Below are 22,192 nucleotides of genomic sequence, written 5' to 3' on the forward strand. Positions count from 1 at the left end.
TTAAAGTGACTATGCATAAATACTTAACAGAGTAGCAGCAGCGTAAAAAGGGTGGGGTGGGGGGGCAGTGCAAATAGTCCGGGTAGCCATGATTAGTTGTTCAGGAGTCTTATGGCTTGGGGGTAGAAGCTGTTCAGGAGTCTTATGGCTTGGGGGTAGAAGCTGTTCAGGAGTCTTATGGCTTGGGGGTAGAAGCTGTTCAGGAGTCTTATGGCTTGGGGGTAGAAGCTGTTCAGGAGCCTTATGGCTTGGGGGTAGAAGCTGTTCAGGAGTCTTATGGCTTGGGGGTAGAAGCTGTTCAGGAGTCTTATGGCTTGGGGGTAGAAGCTGTTCAGGAGTCTTATGGCTTGGGGGTAGAAGCTGTTCATGAGTCTTATGGCTTGGGGGTAGAAGCTGTTCAGGAGTCTTATGGCTTGGGGGTAGAAGCTGTTCAGGAGTCTTATGGCTTGGGGGTAGAAGCTGTTCAGGAGTCTTATGGCTTGGGGGTAGAAGCTGTTCAGGAGTCTTATGGCTTGGGGGTAGAAGCTGTTCAGGAGTCTTATGGCTTGGGGGTAGAAGCTGTTCAGGAGCCTTATGGCTTGGGGGTAGAAGCTGTTCAGGAGTCTTATGGCTTGGGGGTAGAAGCTGTTCAGGAGTCTTATGGCTTGGGGGTAGAAGCTGTTCAGGAGTCTTATGGCTTGGGGGTAGAAGCTGTTCAGGAGTCTTATGGCTTGGGGGTAGAAGCTGTTCAGGAGTCTTATGGCTTGGGGGTAGAAGCTGTTCAGGAGTCTTATGGCTTGGGGGTAGAAGCTGTTCAGGAGTCTTATGGCTTGGGGGTAGAAGCTGTTCAGGAGTCTTATGGCTTGGGGGTAGAAGCTGTTCAGGAGCCTTATGGCTTGGGGGTAGAAGCTGTTCAGGAGTCTTATGGCTTGGGGGTAGAAGCTGTTCAGGAGCCTTATGGCTTGGGGGTAGAAGCTGTTCAGGAGTCTTATGGCTTGGGGGTAGAAGCTGTTCAGGAGTCTTATGGCTTGGGGGTAGAAGCTGTTCAGGAGTCTTATGGCTTGGGGGGGTAGAAGCTGTTCAGGAGCCTTATGGCTTGGGGGTAGAAGCTGTTCAGGAGTCTTATGGCTTGGGGGGTAGAAGCTGTTCAGGAGTCTTATGGCTTGGGGGTAGAAGCTGTTCAGCAGTCTTATGGCTTGGGGGTAGAAGCTGTTCAGGAGTCTTATGGCTTGGGGGGTAGAAGCTGTTCAGGAGTCTTATGGCTTGGGGGTAGAAGCTGTTCAGGAGTCTTATGGCTTGGGGGTAGAAGCTGTTCAGGAGTCTTATGGCTTGGGGGTAGAAGCTGTTCAGGAGTCTTATGGCTTGGGGGTAGAAGCTGTTCAGGAGCCTTATGGCTTGGGGGTAGAAGCTGTTCAGGAGCCTTATGGCTTGGGGGTAGAAGCTGTTCAGGAGCCTTATGGCTTGGGGGTAGAAGCTGTTCAGGAGTCTTATGGCTTGGGGGTAGAAGCTGTTCAGGAGTCTTATGGCTTGGGGGTAGAAGCTGTTCAGCAGTCTTATGGCTTGGGGGTAGAAGCTGTTCAGGAGTCTTATGGCTTGGGGGTAGAAGCTGTTCAGGAGTCTTATGGCTTGGGGGGGTAGAAGCTGTTCAGGAGTCTTATGGCTTGGGGGTAGAAGCTGTTGAGAAGCCTTTTGGACCTATACAGTGACATGCTTGCTTTCAAACCTTTCCCAACGATGCTGAGTTACAAAAATACAATGGGAACTAACACAAGGAATAAAATACACAAGAATGGAGCTATATACAGGAAGTACCAGATCAATGTGGAGCTATATACAGGAAGTACCAGATCAATATGGAGCTATATACAGGAAATACCAGATCAATGTGGAGCTATATACAGGGAGTACCAGTACCAGATCAATGTACAGAGGTAGATATGTACATGAAGGCAGGGTAAAGTGACTAGGCATCAGGATAGATAATAATAAGGTATTTGAGGTAGATATGTACATGAAGGCAGGGTAAAGTGACTAGGCATCAGGATAGATAATACATTTTACATTTTAGTCATTTAGCAGACGCTCTTATCCAGAGCGACTTACAGGAGCAATTAGGTTTAAGTGCCTTGCTTAAGGGCACATCGACAGATTTTTCACCTAGTCGGCTCGGGGATTAGAACCAGCGACCTTTCGGTTACTGGCACAACGCTCTTACCCATAATAATAAGGTATTTGAGGTAGATATGTACATGAAGGCAGGGTAAAGTGACCAGGCATCAGGATAGATAATAATAAGGTATTTGAGGTAGATATGTACATGAAGGCAGGGTAAAGTGACTAGGCATCAGGATAGATAATAATAAGGTATTTGAGGTAGATATGTACATGAAGGCAGGGTAAAGTGACTAGGCATCAGGATAGATAATAATAAGGTATTTGAGGTAGATATGTACATGAAGGCAGGGTAAAGTGACTAGGCATCAGGATAGATAATAATAAGGTATTTGAGGTAGATATGTACATGAAGGCAGGGTAAAGTGACTAGGCATCAGGATAGATAATAATAAGGTATTTGAGGTAGATATGTACATGAAGGCAGGGTAAAGTGACTAGGCATCAGGATAGATAATAATAAGGTATTTGAGGTAGATATGTACATGAAGGCAGGGTAAAGTGACTAGGCATCAGGATAGATAATAATAAGGTATTTGAGGTAGATATGTAGATGAAGGCAGGGTAAAGTGACTAGGCATCAGGATAGATAATAATAAGGTATTTGAGGTAGATATGTACATGAAGGCAGGGTAAAGTGACTAGGCATCAGGATAGATAATAATAAGGTATTTGAGGTAGATATGTACATGAAGGCAGGGTAAAGTGACTAGGCATCAGGATAGATAATAATAAGGTATTTGAGGTAGATATGTACATGAAGGCAGGGTAAAGTGACTAGGCATCAGGATAGATAATAATAAGGTATTTGAGGTAGATATGTACATGAAGGCAGGGTAAAGTGACTAGGCATCAGGATAGATAATAATAAGGTATTTGAGGTAGATATGTACATGAAGGCAGGGTAAAGTGACTAGGCATCAGGGTAGATAATAATAAGGTATTTGAGGTAGATATGTACATGAAGGCAGGGTAAAGTGACTAGGCATCAGGATAGATAATAATAAGGTATTTGAGGTAGATATATACATGAAGGCAGGGTAAAGTGACTAGGCATCAGGATAGATAATAATAAGGTATTTGAGGTAGATATGTACATGAAGGCAGGGTAAAGTGACTAGGCATCAGGATAGATAATAATAAGGTATTTGAGGTAGATATGTACATGAAGGCAGGGTAAAGTGACTAGGCATCAGGATAGATAATATTACTAGGGTCCGGAGTTTTACCTGGTTACAGTGCATTCAGAAAGTATTCAGACCCCTTCCCTTTTTCCATATTTTGTTACGTTACAGCCTTATTCTAAAATGGATTAAATACATGTTTTTCCACATCAATCTACACACAATACCCCATAATGACAAAGCGAAAATAGGTTTGTAGAAACTTTTGCTAGTGTGTGTGTGTGTGTGTGTGTAAAAAAACGATACCTTGATTTACATAAGTATTCAGACCCTTTGCTATGAGACTCGAAATTGAGCTCAGGTGCATCCTGTTTCCATTGATCATCTTTGAGATGTTTCTACAACTTCATTGGAGTCCCCCTGTGGTAAATTCAATTGATTTGGAAAGGCAGACACCTGTCTATATAAGGTCCCACCGTTGACAGTGCATGTCAGAGCAAAAACCAAGCCATGAGGTCAAAGGAATTGTCTGTAGAGCTCCGAGACAGGATTGTGTCGAGGCACAGATCTGGGGAAGGGCACCAAAACAATTCTGCAGCATTGAAGGTCCCCAAGAACACAGTGGCCTTCATCATTCTTAAATGGAAGAAGTTTGGAACCACCAAGACTCTTCCTAGAGCTGGCTACCCGGCCAAACTGAGCAATCGGGGGAGAAGGGCCTTGGCCAGGGAGGTGACCAAGAACCCGACGGTCACTCTGACAGAACTCCAGAGTTCCTCTGTGGAGATGGGAGAACCTTCCAGAAGGACAACCATCTCTGCGGCTCTCCACCAATCAGGCCTTTATGGTAGAGTGGCCAGACGGAAGCCTCTCCTCAGTAAAAGGCACGTGACAGCCCGCTTGGAGTTAGCCAAGAGAAACAAGATTCTCAGGTCTGATGAAACCAAGATTGAACTCTATAGCTGTGCAGTGATGCTCCCCATCCATCCTGACAGAGAGCTTGAGAGGATCTGCAGAGAAGAATGGGAGAAACTCCCCAAATACAGGTGTGCCAAGCTTGTAGCGTCATACCCAAGAAGACTCGATTCTGTAATCGTTGCCAAAGGTGCTTCAACAAAGTACTGAGTAAAGGGTCTGAATACCTAATGTGATATCTGTTATTTATTTTTATACATTTGCTAAAATGTCTAAACGGTTTTTACTTTGTCGATATGGGGTATCGGGTGTAGATTGCTGAGGATTTAAAAAAAAGAAAGCAATTTTAGAATAAGCCTTTAATGTAACAATGTGTAAAAAGTAAAGGGGTCTGAATACTTTCCCGAATGCACTGTATGTGAATTGGAGTGGGTCTATGGTGTCTGGGATGTATGTGAATTGGAGTGGGTCTGTGGGTAGAATAAAAGTGGTCGAGTTTTAGCGCCCCCTAGTGGTGCAGGAGACGTGTTGGTAGAAGTGATGTAGGACGGTTTTAAGTCTCCCTGCGTTAAAGTCTCCGTCCACCAGAAACGCCTTTTGGGTGAATTGTTTATTTATTTTTTATGGCCCCATACAGTTGGTTGAGTGCCAGAGTGGTGTTGGCCTGTGGAGAAATGTAGACGGCCGTGATAATTGCAGATGAGAAATCTCCTAGGTAGATTAACGGGTCTGCAGCTCACCATGAGGTATTTCTATATCAGGTGAGCAAATGCTAGAGATTTCCTTCACACTTGAAGCAGCACACTAGTTGTTATTTATGAAAAAACACACCACTTCCTCTTTCGACTTCCCCTAAGCCGCCGTACGATCCGCGAAGAATCCACCGAGTACTACGTGCATAGCATCATCATCCAGCTAGGGCTGGGCGGGATACCGTATTTGACCATGTATTGGTATTGAAGCACGGACCGGTTTGGGTTTTTACTTTACCTTCTATAACAGTATTTGAATGTTTGGTTTGTTAAATGTGATACGCCGTGTGTAACGTCCATTTTTACAGTCTACTACTACTACTACTACCACTACTACTACTACTACTACTACTGCTGCTACTGCTACTACTACTACTACTACTACTACTACTGCTGCTACTGCTACTACTACTACTGCTACTACTGCTACTACTACTACTACTGCTACTACTACTACTACTACCACTGCTGCTACTACTACTACTACTACTACTACTACTACTACTACCACTACTATTACTACTACTACTACCACTACTATTACTACTACTACTACTACTACTACTACTACTACTACTACTACTACTACTACTACTACTACTACTACTACTACTGCTGCTACTGCTACTACTACTACTGCTACTACTACTACTACTACTGCTGCTACTGCTACTACTACTACTATTACTACTACTGCTACTACTACTACTGCTACTACTGCTACTACTGCTATTACTACTACTACTGCTACTACTGCTACTGCTACTACTGCTACTACTGCTACTACTACTACTACTACTACTACTACTACTACTACTACTACTACTACTACTACTACTACTACTACTACTACTACTACTACTACCACCACTACTACTGCCACTACTACTACTACTATTACCATTACTACTACTACTACTACTACTACTACTACTACTACTATTACCATTACTACTACTACTACTACTACTACTACTACTACTACTACTACTACTACTATTACTATTACTATTACTATTATTACTACTACTACTACTACTACTACTACAGTCGTGGTCAAACATTTTGAGAATGACACAAGTATTGGTCTTCACAAAGTTTGCTGCTTCAGTGTTTTTAGATATTTTTGTCAGATGTTACTATGGTATACTGAAGTATAATTACAAACATTCCATAAGTGTCAAAGGCTTTTATTGACAATTACATTAAAGTTTATGCAAAGAGTCAATATTTGCAGTGTTCTTTTTTTTCAAGACCTCTGCAATCAGCCCTGGCATGCTGTCAATTAACTTCATTCTTGCATAATCAATGCTTGGAGTTTGTCAGAATTTGTGGGTTATTGTTTGTCCACCCGTCTCTTGAGGATCGACCACAAGTTCTCAATGGGATTAGGGTCTGGGGAGTTTCCTGGCCATGGACTCAAAATGTCGATGTTTTGTTTCCCGGGCCACTTAGTTATCACTTTTGCCTTATGGCAAGGTGCTCCATCATGCTGGAAAAGGCATTGTTCGTCACCAAACTGTTCTTGGATGGTTGGGAGAAGTTGCTCTCGGAGGATGTGTTGGTACCATTCTTTATTCATGGCTGTGTTCTTAGGCAAAATTGTGAGTGAGCCCACTCCCTTGGCTGAGAAGCAACCCCACACATGAATGGTCTCAGGATGCTTTACTGTTGGCATGACACAGGACTGATGGTAGCGCTCACCTTGTCTTCTCCGGACAAGCTTTTTTCCGGATGCCCCAAACAATCGGAAAGGGGATTCATCAGAGAAAATGACTTTACCCCAGTCCTCAGCAGTCCAATCCCTGTGCCTTTTGCAGAATATCAGTCTGTCCCTGATGTTTTTCCTGGAGAGAAACAGCCATCCTCCAAAAGTCTTCGCCTCACTGTGCGTGCAGATGCACTCACACCTGCCTGCTGCCATTCCTGAGCAAGCTCTGCACTGGTGGTGCCCCGATCCCGCAGCTGAATCAACTTTAGGAGACGGTCCTGGCGCTTGCTGGACATTCTTGGGCACTCTGAAGCCTTCTTCACAACAATTGAACCTCTCCTTGAAGTTCTTGATGATCCGATAAATGGTTGATTTAGGTGCAATCTTACTAGCAGCAATATCCTTGCCTGTGAAGCCCTTTTTGTGCAAAGCAATGATGACGGCACGTGTTTCCTTGCAGGTAACCATGGTTAACAGAGGAAGAACAATAATTTCAAGCACCACCCTCCTTTTAAAGCTTCCAGTCTGTTATTCTAACTCAATCAGCATGACAGAGTGATCTCCAGCCTTGTCCTCGTCAACACTCTCACCTGTGTTAACGAGAGAATCACTGACATGATGTCAGCTGGTCCTTTTGTGGCAGGGCTGAAATGCAGTGTAAATGTCTTTTTGGGGATTAAGTTCATTTTCATGGCAAAGAGGCTTTGAAATTAATTACAATTCATCTGATCACTCTTCATGACATTCTGGAGTATATGCAAATTGCCATCATAAAAACTGAGGCAGCAGACTTTGTGAAAATTAATATTTCTGTCATTCTCAACTTTTTACTACTACCATTACTACTACTACTACTATTACTACTACTACCGCTTCTACTACTACTACTACTACTACTACTATTACTATTACTACTACTATTACTATTACTACTACTATTACTACTACCACTACTACCGCTACTACCACTACTACCGCTACTACTACTACTACTACTACTGCTACTACTACTACTACTACTATTACCACTACTACCGCTACTACCACTACTACTACTATTACCACTACTACCGCTACTACTACTACTACTACTACTACTACTGCTACTACTGCTACTACTACTACTACTACTACTACTACTACCACTGCTGCTACTACTACTGCTACTACTACTACTACTACTACTACTACTACTACTACTACTACTACTACCACTACTATTACTACTACTACTACTACTACTACTACTACTACTACTACTGCTACTGCTACTACTACTGCTACTACTACTACTACTAGAGTCATCTCTCTATTTCTCCATGCCGCTTCCTACACAGACATAGCCCCGCCCCCTGTCACTCAAGGAGAGCATTTGTTGTTCCTCGATCACAACACACTTGCGTTCAGTCTCTGCATGGTCAATGCAGCACATGCAACAATGTTGATGACAACGATGCTGTTTCCACTTTGCTTCTTTTAATATAAATCCACTAGCGTTCTATAATTACACTATTAGTCTGTGTTTCTTACAGCTGCGAACACCTAGTTTGTCTTTTCATAGCAAGTTGGACCTAAATCTTGTTAGCTGCTAATCGCTAGCTAGCTAATAAATGTACTGAGTCAGACCAAACGTAGCTAGCTAATAAATGTACTGAGTCAGACCAAACGTAGCTGGCTATAAAGCCTGGTACCAGTGATGGTGTTGACCTAAATCAGCATGATGTTTGTGCAACAGTATCTTCTAAATGAAAGAGGAATACGCAAAGCATGAATATGTTACCAACATGAAGTATCTAAGAGAGAACGTTCAATGTAGCCAAAGTTTATTGGGTCCCCTAGGAAACACTTACCAACACTCTGGTTCCTACCCTGTCACAATAACTCCTCCCTGCCGTTTTCATTTGTTGTCATGTCAACACTGTATTCAAAATGGCCACTATTATATTCTAATTATAGAATCAGAATAATCATTCTATTTCCATGATTCCAACAGTTCACCCAAGGATCATATGAGAATAGAATGAACATTTTGTACAAAGAAAGTTAAACACGATAAAAGTCGCGAAATAGCGAAGTTGGGTTGAAACTCCTCTAAGGTGTCGTCCTTCTCCCGTCGGCGCCGTCAAGATCAGTGGTAGTTGTTTTGACGGTTTCAGGTTCATGAACCCGGAGACTAGATCAAATAATAATAATAATAATAATAATATTCCATTTAGCAGACGCTTTTATCCAAAGCGACTTACAGTCATGTGCGCATACATTTTTACGTATGGCTGGTCCCGGGGATCGAACCCACTACCCTGGCGTTACAAGCGCCGTGCTCTACCAGCTGAGCTACAGAGGACCACCAGATGACTGGTCCTGGACCGGTGTGTGTGTGACCAGTGTGTTCCTTCTCCCTCCAGGTTTATGAACCCGGACACTAGATCAGATGACTGGTCCTGGACCTGTGTGTGTGACCAGCGTGTTCCTTCTCCCTCCAGGTTCGTCAACCTGCTGCTGAGCCAGATGTCTGTGCAGGACCTGAGAGAGGAGGCATGTGACTGTCTGTTTGAGATTGTTAACAAAGGCATGGACCCCACAGACAAGACGAAGCTGGTTGAGTCCCTCTGCCAGGTCCTGCAGTCTGCCGGCTTCTTCAATGTGGAGGAGGTAGGTGTACACACATTTTATATAGTGCCTTCAGAAAGGATTCACACCCCTTCACCCTTTTTTCATATTTGGTGTTACAGCTTGAATTTCAAATGTTTTAAATTGAGATTTTGTGGCACTGATCCACACACAAAATCCACCCCAAAATGTCAAATTGGATGATTTTTTTTAAAACAAAATTATACAAATTGATTCAAAATGAAAATGTCTTGAGTCAATAAGTATTCAACCCCTTTTATGGCAATCCTAAATAAGTTCAGGAGTAAAAATGTGTTTAACAAGTCACATAATAAGTTGCATGGACTCACTCTATGTGCAATAATAGTGTTTAACATGATTGTTTAATGACTACCTCATCTCTGTACCCACACATACAGTTATCTGTAATGACCCTCAGTCGAGCAGTGAATTTCAAACACAGATTCAACCACAAAGACCAGGGAGGTTTTCCAATGCCTCGCAAAGAAGGGCACCTATTGGTAGATGGGTAAAAAAAAAAGAAGGCAGACATTGAATATCCCTTTGAGCATGGTGAAGTTATTAATTACACTTTGGATGGAGTATCAATACACCCAGTCACTGCAAAGATACAGGCGTCCTTCCTAACTCAGTTGCCGGAGAGGAAGGAAACCGCTCAGGGATTTCATCATGAGGCCAATGGTGACTTTAAACCAGTTACTATCACAGTTGGCTGTGATAGGAGAAAATGGAGGATGGATCAAGGGCGGCAGGTAGCTTAGTGGTTAAGAGCGTTGTGCCAGTAACCGAAAGGTCGCTGGTTCTAATCCCCGAGCCGACTAGGTGAAAAATCTGTCGATGTGCCCTTGAGCAAGGCACTTAACCCTAATTGCTCCTGTAAGTCGCTCTGGATAAGAGCGTCTGCTAAATGACCAATTATTTTTATTTATTATTTATCAACAACATTGTAGTTACTCCACAATACTAACCTAAATGACAGAGTGAAAAGAAGGAAGTCTGTAAAGAATACAAATATTCCAAAACATGCATCCTGAATACAAAGTGTTATGTTTGGGGCAAATCCAACACATCACTGAGTACCACTCTTCATATTCTCACGCATGGTGGTGGCTGCATCATGTTATGTGTATGCTTGTCATCGTCAAGGACTGGGGAGATTTTCAGGATTTAAAAAAACCAAAACAATGGCGCTAAGCAGAGGAAAAATCCTAGAGGAAAACCTGGTCTGCTTTCCACCAGACACTGGGAGACGAATTCACCTTTCAGCAGGACAATAACCTAAAACACAAGGCCAAATCTACACTGGAGTTGCTTACCAAGAAGACAGTGAATATTCCTGAGTGGCCTAGTTACAGTTTTGATTTAAATCTGCTTGAAAATCTATGGTAAGACTTGAAAATGGCTGACTAGCAATGATCAACAACCAACTTGACAGAGCTTGAAGAATTTAAAAAAGAATAATGGACAGATATTGTACAATCCAGATGTGCAAAGCTCTTAGAGACTTACCCAGAAAGACTCACATCTGTAATCGCTGCCAAAGGTGATTCTATCATGTATTGACTCAGGGGGTTGAGTAGTCAAGATACATTTTAGTGTTATATTTTTCATTAATATAAAAAAAAAAAAAAAAAAAATCTTCCACTTTGACATTAGAGTAGATTGTTGAAAATACAATTAAATCCATTTTAATCCCAATTTGCAACACAACAAAATGTGGAAAAAATCAAGGGGTGTGAATATTTTCTGAAGGCACTGTACACACACTCACACACACACGACGGACGCACCACACAACACACACACACACACACACACGACGGACGCACCACACAACACACACACACACTGCTCCAGTCCAACAAAAGGCCAAAGGGCCATTTCCTCTTCCTCCTCCTGACCTCCACTTCCTGAATGGATGTGAAAACTGTTTCCTGTTTTGTACCCGAAATGGTGCCCCAGTGTTTCCTATATAGTGACACTGTGTCCTGTCTTGGCTCCATCACCAGGAGGAGGACGTGGACTTCCTGGCTAAGTTCTCCAGACTGGTTAATGGGATGGGCCAATCTCTGGCGCTGAGCTGGACCAAACTGGCCAAGGGGGGCGACGTGAAAGACGCCACGGAGACGCTGCGCGCGCTCGAGGCCAAGGTTCCGCTGCTCCTCCAGCTGTTGGTCCACGAGGACGACGACATCTCGGCTAACGTCGTCGGGTTCTGCTACGACTACCTGCACATACTCAAACAGGTGAGAGCGGGTGCTATTTGCATGTCCATAGCTCCAGTGTTTACTTTGGGCAAGTCCCAAATGGCACCCTATTCTCTCTCTCTAGTGCACTACATTTTGACTAGAGCCCTATGGGAATATGGCACCCTAATCCCTATGGCACCTTATACCATCCAGGGTTCTGGGCAGAAGTTGTGCACTATGAAGGGAATAGTGTCGTTTGGGACACAGTGTTTTTGCCGGCATCAGAGTGGAAGGAGAGGGAGCCGCTCTAGACTGTTGAGGTGTCTTTACCGGACAGGATGGAAACCATTTTTAAGAAATAGAATCTCTAGAACGGGCGTGGACTTGGGAGTCGCCCCTCTGACCGCTGTCGTGTTGACAAGCAATCCTCAATGGGGTCAGCGTGGCAGGGTAACATGACGTAAACTTTGTGTTCATCTGCTTCATCTTCCTAAAGGGCTCAGAGTGGCAGGGTACCATGCGTCAGGTAGGGAGAGGAGGACAGGAGGCCGTTGAAGAGTACTGGGAATCAGACAAGGTGGAGAGAACTGTCCACGCTAACTAACCCAAGACCCAATCATTATCATTACCCCTGACTATTGATTTACAGCTTGGGGGGGGATGTTCCAGGAAGAACCATCAATGAATTAGCTCTGCTAACTGTCCTAAATATTGTAAAATAACTTCATATTTTCAAGAAATATAGACTTGAAATTAGCATGGTATAATTGACTTTACAACCAACAACACATTGAAGTATGAGTGTGACGGTTTATCAAAGTTAGCTGGCCAACCTATCCTGCTTTCTGGAACAACTTACTGCTTTGAATTGAAGGAATTATGGTTGTTTCATAATGAGAACATTCTGTTGTCTCTCTCCCTTCTAGTTCCCCCTGCTGACAGACCAACAGAAAACTAACGTTGAGGTGCGATTTCATCAAAAACTCTTTGGGCTGGTTTCCCAGACAGAGATTATGCCTTGTCCTGAACTAAAAAACGGAACATATTTTTTTTATTCCAGGAATAGAATGAATCTGCTTCTGGGAAACCAACCGCTAGCTTTTAAACCCTTTCCTAACGTTCCACCATCTTTCATCTTGTTACTAGACGTATCCAATATGTTGCCTGCTCTCTCTGTTTCAACAGGCCATAATGTTGGCAGTCATGAAGAAACTGACTTATGATGAGGAGTACAACTTTGAGAATGAGGTAAAACTTTGTCTGAGTTTTTAAAATGTGGGGAAGTTGAAGAGCATTCTCATTCTCAGTTTCTCTCGCTCTCTCTCTCTCGCTGTCTGTCCATCTCTCTCTCCCTTCTCCCCCTTCTCTCTCTCATCTCTCCCCCCTCTTTCTCTCTATCCATCTCTCGCTCTCCCCCCTTCTCTCTCTTTCCCTCTATCATTCTCTCTCTCTCTGTCCATCTCTCTCTGTCCATCTCTCTCTCTCGATCCATCTCGCTCTCCCCCCTTCTCTCTCTTTCTCTCGATCCATCTCTCTCTCCCCCTTCTTTCTCTCTCCCCCCTCTTTCTCTCTCCCCCCTCTTCCTTTCTCTCCTTTCTGTGTTCTGTCTCTCTCTCTCAGGGGGAGGATGAAGCGATGTTTGTAGAGTACAGGAAACAGTTGAAGATGTTGTTGGATCGTCTGGCTCAGGTTTCCCCCGAACTGCTACTGGAAGCTGTGCGCAGGGTTTTCAACAGCACCATGCAGTAAGACTAACTTTACCCTTCGAAAGAATGTTGGCAAGAAACTTGGCTGGACCCTAATGGCGCGTGCGTGGCTGGACCCTAATGGCGCGTGCGTCTCTCTCTCTCTCAGGACGTGGCAGACGGCTCCATTCATGGAGGTAGAGGTGGCCATCCGGCTGCTCTACATGCTGGGAGAGGCTCTGCCTGCGTCTCACGGCGCTCACTTCTCTGGCGACACGGCCAAGACCTCGGCCCTGCAGGATATGATGAGAACGGTGAGTTACTCCCAGCCAAAACAACCCAGGGTCCAGTCCACTAACGACCCCCTAACCCACAGGAAAGTCTGACACCATGTTTCTGTGTTCTCCTGTCCCCTCAGCTGGTCTCCTCTGGGCTCAGTGGGTACCAACACACCTCTGTGGCGCTGGAGTTCTTTGAGACGGTCGTTCGCTACGACAAGTTCTTCCTCGTGGAACCGCAGCACATTCCTAACGTCCTGGTGAGTAGTGCAGTCACCGAATCATCAATGAACTCTCTCTGTTTCGACCTTAACGCAGTGTCCTCCCAGTGTTGAGGAGAGTAGAGGGAGAGAGTGTACCCTTGGATACTTGGGAAGGAGGTTTGGTACCACCACAGTGTGTCTGTGTTCTGTAGATGGCCTTTCTGGACCATCGAGGTCTGAGACACAGCAGTCCAAAGGTCCGCAGCAGAGTGGCCTACCTCTTCTCACGATTCGTCAAGACACTGCAGTAAGTCCAGCGCTACCAGTCACTAAGCACACGTTAGATGGAGTCCCAACTGGCCCCCTATTCCCTATATAGTGCACTACTTTAGACCAGAGAATGGCACCCTATTCCCTATATAGTGCACTACTTTAGACCAGAGAATGGTACCCTATTCCCTATATAGTGCACTACTTTAGACCAGAGAATGGCACCCTATTCCCTATATAGTGCACTACTTTAGACCAGAGAATGGCACCCTATTCCCTATATAGTGCACTACTTTAGACCAGAGAATGGCACCCTATTCCCTATATAGTGCACTACTTTAGACCAGAGAATGGCACCCTATTCCCTATATAGTGCACTACTTTAGACCAGAGAATGGCACCCTATTCCCTATATAGTGCATTACTTTAGACCAGAGAATGGCACCCTATTCCCTATGTAGTGCACTACTTTAGACCAGAGAATGGCACCCTATTCCCTATGTAGTGCACTACTTTAGACCAGAGAATGGCACCCTATTCCCTATATAGTGCACTACTTTAGACCAGAGAATGGCACCCTATTCCCAGAATAGTGCACTACTTTAGACCAGAGAATGGCACCCTATTCCCTATGTAGTGCACTACTTTAGACCAGAGAATGGCACCCTATTCCCTATATAGTCCACTACTTTAGACCAGAGAATGGCACCCTATTCCCTATATAGTGCACTACTTTAGACCAGAGAATGGCACCCTATTCCCTATATAGTGCACTACTTTAGACCAGAGAATGGCACCCTATTCCCAGAATAGTGCACTACTTTAGACCAGAGAATGGCACCCTATTCCCTATGTAGTGCACTACTTTAGACCAGAGAATGGCACCCTATTCCCTATATAGTCCACTACTTTAGACCAGAGAATGGCACCCTATTCCCTATATAGTGCACTACTTTAGACCAGAGAATGGCACCCTATTCCCTATATAGTGCACTACTTTAGACCAGAGAATGGCACCCTATTCCCTATATAGTGCACTACTTTAGACCAGAGAATGGCACCCTATTCCCTATATAGTGCACTACTTTAGACCAGAGAATGGCACCCTATTCCCTATATAGTCCACTATTTTAGACCAGAGAATGGCACCCTATTCCCTATATAGTGCACTACTTTAGACCAGAGCTCTATGGGTCCTTGTTGTAGTGGATAGGCTGCCAGTTGGGACAGACCCAATATTATCAACAGACTCTGGTTGTACCATGTCATGGAGGTCAACACCAGGTCATCATTGACCCCAACCCTGTTCTCTGTTGACAGTAAACACATGAACTCCTTCGTTGAAGACATCCTGACCAGGATACAGGACCTGCTGGAGCTAGCGCCTCCTGTGAGTTAACTCTCCTCTCGTATACATGACCCTCTACACATGACCCTGTACAGACCTGCTGGAGGTAGGTCCTCCAGTGAGTTAACTCTCCTCTCATATACATGACCCTCTACACATGACCCTGTACAGACCTGCTGGAGGTAGGTCCTCCAGTGAGTTAACTCTCCCCTCATACACATGACCCTATACACATGACCCTGTACAGACCTGCTGGAGGTAGGTCCTCCTGTGAGTTAACTCTCCCCTCATACACATGACCCTATACACATGACCCTGTACAGACCTGCTGGAGGTAGGTCCTCCTGTAAATTACCTCTCCTCTCGTATACATGACCCTCTACACATGACCCTGTACAGACCTGCTGGAGGTAGGTCCTCCTGTAAATTACCTCTCCTCTCATATACATGACCCTGTACAGACCTGCTGGAGGTAGGTCCTCCTGTAAATTACCTCTCCTCTCATATACATGACCCTCTACACATGACCCTGTACAGACCTGCTGGAGGTAGGTCCTCCTGTAAATTACCTCTCCTCTCATATACATGACCCTCTACACATGACCCTGTACAGACTTGCTGGAGGTAGGTCCTCCTGTAAGTTACATTAATTCATTTCCAGGCAGGCTACTGAGTTTTATTTCCTAATGTGTTTCACGCTGTGGTTGCCAGGTGAGCTCGCTCATTCCACCCACAATGCCACTCAGCCAGGCAGGTACAGCACCGTCTGATTAGGCGCCGCCAAGCGTCCCGTCGATATGCCGGGAAAATGTCAATTCCATCCTGCTTTTTTATGCGTATGGAACATTTCTGGGATCTTTTATTTCAGCTCATGAAACCTGGGACCAACACTTTACATGTTGCGTTTTTATATTGTTGTTCAGTATAATGTAACCAGCTTTTTTACCACTACACCACTGGACCCAACCAACCGACACTGTGTAAGGTGCAAAAAATGCGTCCGACTTTGACATTGTGGGTGAATCGGCCCTGAAGAGCCACATGAACGGGGAAAGACAACGCTGCGAACTGCGCTGGCGCCACTTCTACATCTTTTTCTCTGCAACAACCTCCAGAGCTTTTTTTTTGCCAATCGCCTTCCATTCTCGGGGGGCGCCCGCAATATTCCGCTTTAACAAGCGGCAGCCGTGCTCCTGCCGTTCTGGTGGCCGTTCACGTGCCCGTTTTCCTCACACAGCCCACACCGACCGACGACACTAACGCTGCCAGTCAGAAGCAAGACGCTGTTTCGTAGCTATTAAGTAGTAGATTCCCAAATGCCCAATAAAAAGTCACTTAAGATGGAATTGTGTAGTAATGTGAATTGGAAATGTGTGTTCGCCAGTAGGCGTGTCCAAAACTCTGCTCATCACTACTCAAATTACATCATCAATCCTGATTTACCACTCCTGTATGTAGTCAATAAGTAGTGAAATATGTATTATTGAGGAGAACTTGTAAGTTAGTTTGGTTTTTTCATGAGTTTGTGGCGATATACTGCCATCTGGTGGCGATATACTGCCATCTGGTGGCGATATATACTATAATCTGGTGGCGATATATACTATAATCTGGTGGCGATATACTATAATCTGGTGGCGATATACTATAATCTGGTGGCGATATACTGCCATCTGGTGGTAACTAGAAACAATTGCATATTAGGAACTATTACAAATTGATGGTCCTTGAAAATAAATATGACTGTTTTGAAAAAGTACTGGAAAGTTGTTGAATCTGACTTCCCACTGTCTGTACAAACCGTGAGCTAGATTCCCCTGTAAGTTACCTCAACTTTAGCTTCATCACATCACCATCCCATAATACCATGTATTCCCCTGTAGCTCAGTTGGTAGAGCATGGCGCTTGCAACGCCACGGTTGTGGGTTCGAATCCCATAATAATAATAATGTATGCACTCACTAACTAAGTCGCTCTGGATAAGAGCGTCTGCTAAATGACTGAAATGTGAAATGTACCACAGACCAGACATTTTACCACCCACGTCTTCTCCTGCTTGGCCTGCACTTTTAATTCAAGTTATTAAAGTCGCCACCTGTTGCCATACCAAATAACTTCTCATAACCACAGTATAACATTTAACATGTTCCCCCAAGAGAACGGTGTCATACCATTACCCTCTACAGCTCTCTCTCTCTTCACTGACCTACCTTACCCTCTGTACATTACCCTCTACAGCTCTCTCTCTCTCTCTTCACTGACCTACCTTACCCTCTGTACATTACCCTCTACAGCTCTCTCTCTCTCTCTTCACTGACCTACCTTACCCTCTGTACATTACCCTCTACAGCTCTCTCTCTCTCTCTTCACTGACCTACCTTACCCTCTGTACATTACCCTCTACAGCACTCTCTCTCTTCACTGACCTACCTTACCCTCTGTACATTACCCTCTACAGCTCTCTCTCTTCACTGACCTACCTTACCCTCTGTACATTACCCTCTACAGCTCTCTCTCTTCACTGACCTACCTTACCCTCTGTACATTACCCTCTACAGCTCTCTCTTCACTGACCTACCTTACCCTCTGTACATTACCCTCTACAGCTCTCTCTCTCTTCACTGACCTACCTTACCCTCTGTACATTACCCTCTACAGCTCTCTCTCTCTCTCTTCACTGACCTACCTTACCCTCTGTACATTACCCTCTACAGCTCTCTCTCTCTCTCTTCACTGACCTACCTTACCCTCTGTACATTACCCTCTACAGCTCTCTCTCTCTCTCTTCACTGACCTACCTTACCCTCTGTACATTACCCTCTACAGCACTCTCTCTCTTCACTGACCTACCTTACCCTCTGTACATTACCCTCTACAGCTCTCTCTCTTCACTGACCTACCTTACCCTCTGTACATTACCCTCTACAGCTCTCTCTCTTCACTGACCTACCTTACCCTCTGTACATTACCCTCTACAGCTCTCTCTTCACTGACCTACCTTACCCTCTGTACATTACCCTCTACAGCTCTCTCTCTCTTCACTGACCTACCTTACCCTCTGTACATTACCCTCTACAGCTCTCTCTCTCTTCACTGACCTACCTTACCCTCTGTACATTACCCTCTACAGCACTCTCTCTCTTCACTGACCTACCTTACCCTCTGTACATTACCCTCTACAGCTCTCTCTCTTCACTGACCTACCTTACCCTCTGTACATTACCCTCTACAGCTCTCTCTCTTCACTGACCTACCTTACCCTCTGTACATTACCCTCTACAGCTCTCTCTCTCTTCACTGACCTACCTTACCCTCTGTACATTACCCTCTACAGCTCTCTCTCTCTTCACTGACCTACCTTACCCTCTGTACATTACCCTCTACAGCACTCTCTCTCTTCACTGACCTACCTTACCCTCTGTACATTACCCTCTACAGCTCTCTCTCTCTTCACTGACCTACCTTACCCTCTGTACATTACCCTCTACAGCTCTCTCTCTTCACTGACCTACCTTACCCTCTGTACATTACCCTCTACAGCTCTCTCTCTTCACTGACCTACCTTACCCTCTGTACATTACCCTCTACAGCTCTCTCTTCACTGACCTACCTTACCCTCTGTACATTACCCTCTACAGCTCTCTCTCTCTTCACTGACCTACCTTACCCTCTGTACATTACCCTCTACAGCTCTCTCTCTCTCTCTTCACTGACCTACCTTACCCTCTGTACATTACCCTCTACAGCTCTCTCTCTCTCTCTTCACTGACCTACCTTACCCTCTGTACATTACCCTCTACAGCTCTCTCTCTCTCTCTTCACTGACCTACCTTACCCTCTGTACATTACCCTCTACAGCACTCTCTCTCTTCACTGACCTACCTTACCCTCTGTACATTACCCTCTACAGCTCTCTCTCTTCACTGACCTACCTTACCCTCTGTACATTACCCTCTACAGCTCTCTCTCTTCACTGACCTACCTTACCCTCTGTACATTACCCTCTACAGCTCTCTCTTCACTGACCTACCTTACCCTCTGTACATTACCCTCTACAGCTCTCTCTCTCTTCACTGACCTACCTTACCCTCTGTACATTACCCTCTACAGCTCTCTCTCTCTTCACTGACCTACCTTACCCTCTGTACATTACCCTCTACAGCACTCTCTCTCTTCACTGACCTACCTTACCCTCTGTACATTACCCTCTACAGCTCTCTCTCTTCACTGACCTACCTTACCCTCTGTACATTACCCTCTACAGCTCTCTCTCTTCACTGACCTACCTTACCCTCTGTACATTACCCTCTACAGCTCTCTCTCTCTTCACTGACCTACCTTACCCTCTGTACATTACCCTCTACAGCTCTCTCTCTCTTCACTGACCTACCTTACCCTCTGTACATTACCCTCTACAGCACTCTCTCTCTTCACTGACCTACCTTACCCTCTGTACATTACCCTCTACAGCTCTCTCTCTCTTCACTGACCTACCTTACCCTCTGTACATTACCCTCTACAGCTCTCTCTCTTCACTGACCTACCTTACCCTCTGTACATTACCCTCTACAGCTCTCTCTCTTCACTGACCTACCTTACCCTCTGTACATTACCCTCTACAGCTCTCTCTTCACTGACCTACCTTACCCTCTGTACATTACCCTCTACAGCTCTCTCTCTCTTCACTGACCTACCTTACCCTCTGTACATTACCCTCTACAGCTCTCTCTCTCTCTCTTCACTGACCTACCTTACCCTCTGTACATTACCCTCTACAGCTCTCTCTCTCTCTCTTCACTGACCTACCTTACCCTCTGTACATTACCCTCTACAGCTCTCTCTCTCTCTCTTCACTGACCTACCTTACCCTCTGTACATTACCCTCTACAGCACTCTCTCTCTTCACTGACCTACCTTACCCTCTGTACATTACCCTCTACAGCTCTCTCTCTTCACTGACCTACCTTACCCTCTGTACATTACCCTCTACAGCTCTCTCTCTTCACTGACCTACCTTACCCTCTGTACATTACCCTCTACAGCTCTCTCTTCACTGACCTACCTTACCCTCTGTACATTACCCTCTACAGCTCTCTCTCTCTTCACTGACCTACCTTACCCTCTGTACATTACCCTCTACAGCTCTCTCTCTCTTCACTGACCTACCTTACCCTCTGTACATTACCCTCTACAGCACTCTCTCTCTTCACTGACCTACCTTACCCTCTGTACATTACCCTCTACAGCTCTCTCTCTTCACTGACCTACCTTACCCTCTGTACATTACCCTCTACAGCTCTCTCTCTTCACTGACCTACCTTACCCTCTGTACATTACCCTCTACAGCTCTCTCTCTCTTCACTGACCTACCTTACCCTCTGTACATTACCCTCTACAGCTCTCTCTCTCTTCACTGACCTACCTTACCCTCTGTACATTACCCTCTACAGCACTCTCTCTCTTCACTGACCTACCTTACCCTCTGTACATTACCCTCTACAGCTCTCTCTCTCTTCACTGACCTACCTTACCCTCTGTACATTACCCTCTACAGCTCTCTCTCTCTTCACTGACCTACCTTACCCTCTGTACATTACCCTCTACAGCTCTCTCTCTTCACTGACCTACCTTACCCTCCCCATGTGTACCCTAGGATAACGGTTTCCCGGCGCTGCTGACCAGCGATGACCAGCTGTTTATGTTTGAGACGGCGGGGGTGTTGATTGTCCACGGAGAGAGTCCTGCCGAGAGGAAGCAGGCTCTGATGAGATCACTGCTGACCCCGCTGACCGACGCCTTCCGTCTGCTGCTGGCCAAACTGGCCTCCGAGGGAGAGGAGGAGAGGCAGGCCGCACTGGCAGACTGTCTCAGTCACGCTGTTGGCTTCGCTAGGTAAATACACTAACCCAGGAGGAGAGGCAGGGTGCCCTGGCAGACTGTCTCAGTCACGCTGTTGGCTTCGCTAGGTAAATACACTAACCCAGGAGGAGAGGCAGGCCGCCCTGGCAGACTGTCTCAGTCACGCTGTTGGCTTCGCTAGGTAAATACACTAACCCAGGAGGAGAGGCAGGGTGCCCTGGCAGACTGTCTCAGTCACGCTGTCGGCTTCGCTAGGTAAATACACTAACCCAGGAGGAGAGGCAGGCCGCCCTGGCAGACTGTCTCAGTCACGCTGTTGGCTTCGCTAGGTAAATACACTAACCCAGGAGGAGAGGCAGGGTGCCCTGGCAGACTGTCTCAGTCACGCTGTTGGCTTCGCTAGGTAAATACACTAACCCAGGAGGAGAGGCAGGCCGCCCTGGCAGACTGTCTCAGTCACGCTGTCGGCTTCGCTAGGTAAATACACTAACCCAGGAGGAGAGGCAGGGTGTCCCTGGCAGACTGTCTCAGTCACGCTGTTGGCTTCGCTAGGTAAATACACTAACCCAGGAGGAGAGGCAGGGTGCCCTGGCAGACTGTCTCAGTCACGCTGTTGGCTTCGCTAGGTAAATACACTAACCCAGGAGGAGAGGCAGGGTGCCCTGGCAGACTGTCTCAGTCACGCTGTTGGCTTCGCTAGGTAAATACACTAACCCAGGAGGAGAGGCAGGCCGCCCTGGAATACCTTTTTCACGATATACCGTTATTGATGCACGGACCGGTTTGTAGTTTTTACTCGCCCTGCTGTAACGGTATTTCAGTGTTTTGGTTTGTTAAATGTGATCCGTTACTCCGCCATGTGTAACGTCCATTTTTCTAGTTTTCTCCGCTAGTTGAGTCTTCAGTCTCCGTGCTGCTTTCCACACAGATCCAGCCCCACCTTTCTGTTGTTGTTGCTCAACCCCCCAGACCACTACATGGTCAACGCAGCGCATGCAACAACATGTTGACAACGATGCTACTTTGCTTCTTTAATAGAAATCCACAAGCGTTCTATAATTACAATATTAGTTTGT

General features: G+C 45.5%; 1 protein-coding gene across 2 annotated transcripts in view; it reads left to right on the forward strand.

The window, feature by feature from the left end:
* The window catches only part of LOC311124163 (exportin-T), a 54,545-nt gene that overhangs the window by 20,799 nt on the left and 11,554 nt on the right, over window positions 1-22,192 (forward strand). Inside the window, exons 8-18 of one of the 2 annotated variants that reach the window (XM_084198359.1) lie at window positions 9,137-9,305; window positions 11,294-11,530; window positions 11,970-12,050; window positions 12,400-12,438; window positions 12,659-12,721; window positions 13,094-13,218; window positions 13,328-13,472; window positions 13,577-13,696; window positions 13,852-13,946; window positions 15,230-15,299; window positions 20,911-21,149. In XM_084198359.1, the coding sequence (XP_084054485.1) occupies window positions 9,137-9,305; window positions 11,294-11,530; window positions 11,970-12,050; window positions 12,400-12,438; window positions 12,659-12,721; window positions 13,094-13,218; window positions 13,328-13,472; window positions 13,577-13,696; window positions 13,852-13,946; window positions 15,230-15,299; window positions 20,911-21,149 (1,383 nt within the window). The remainder of the gene's footprint in view (window positions 1-9,136; window positions 9,306-11,293; window positions 11,531-11,969; window positions 12,051-12,399; window positions 12,439-12,658; window positions 12,722-13,093; window positions 13,219-13,327; window positions 13,473-13,576; window positions 13,697-13,851; window positions 13,947-15,229; window positions 15,300-20,910; window positions 21,150-22,192) is intronic. The other variant, XM_084198360.1, reaches the window with a different exon arrangement.

Source organism: Coregonus lavaretus (genome assembly GCF_964263955.1).
Source record: "Coregonus lavaretus genome assembly, contig: HAP1_SCAFFOLD_1302, whole genome shotgun sequence".
Lineage (NCBI taxonomy): Eukaryota > Metazoa > Chordata > Actinopteri > Salmoniformes > Salmonidae > Coregonus > Coregonus lavaretus.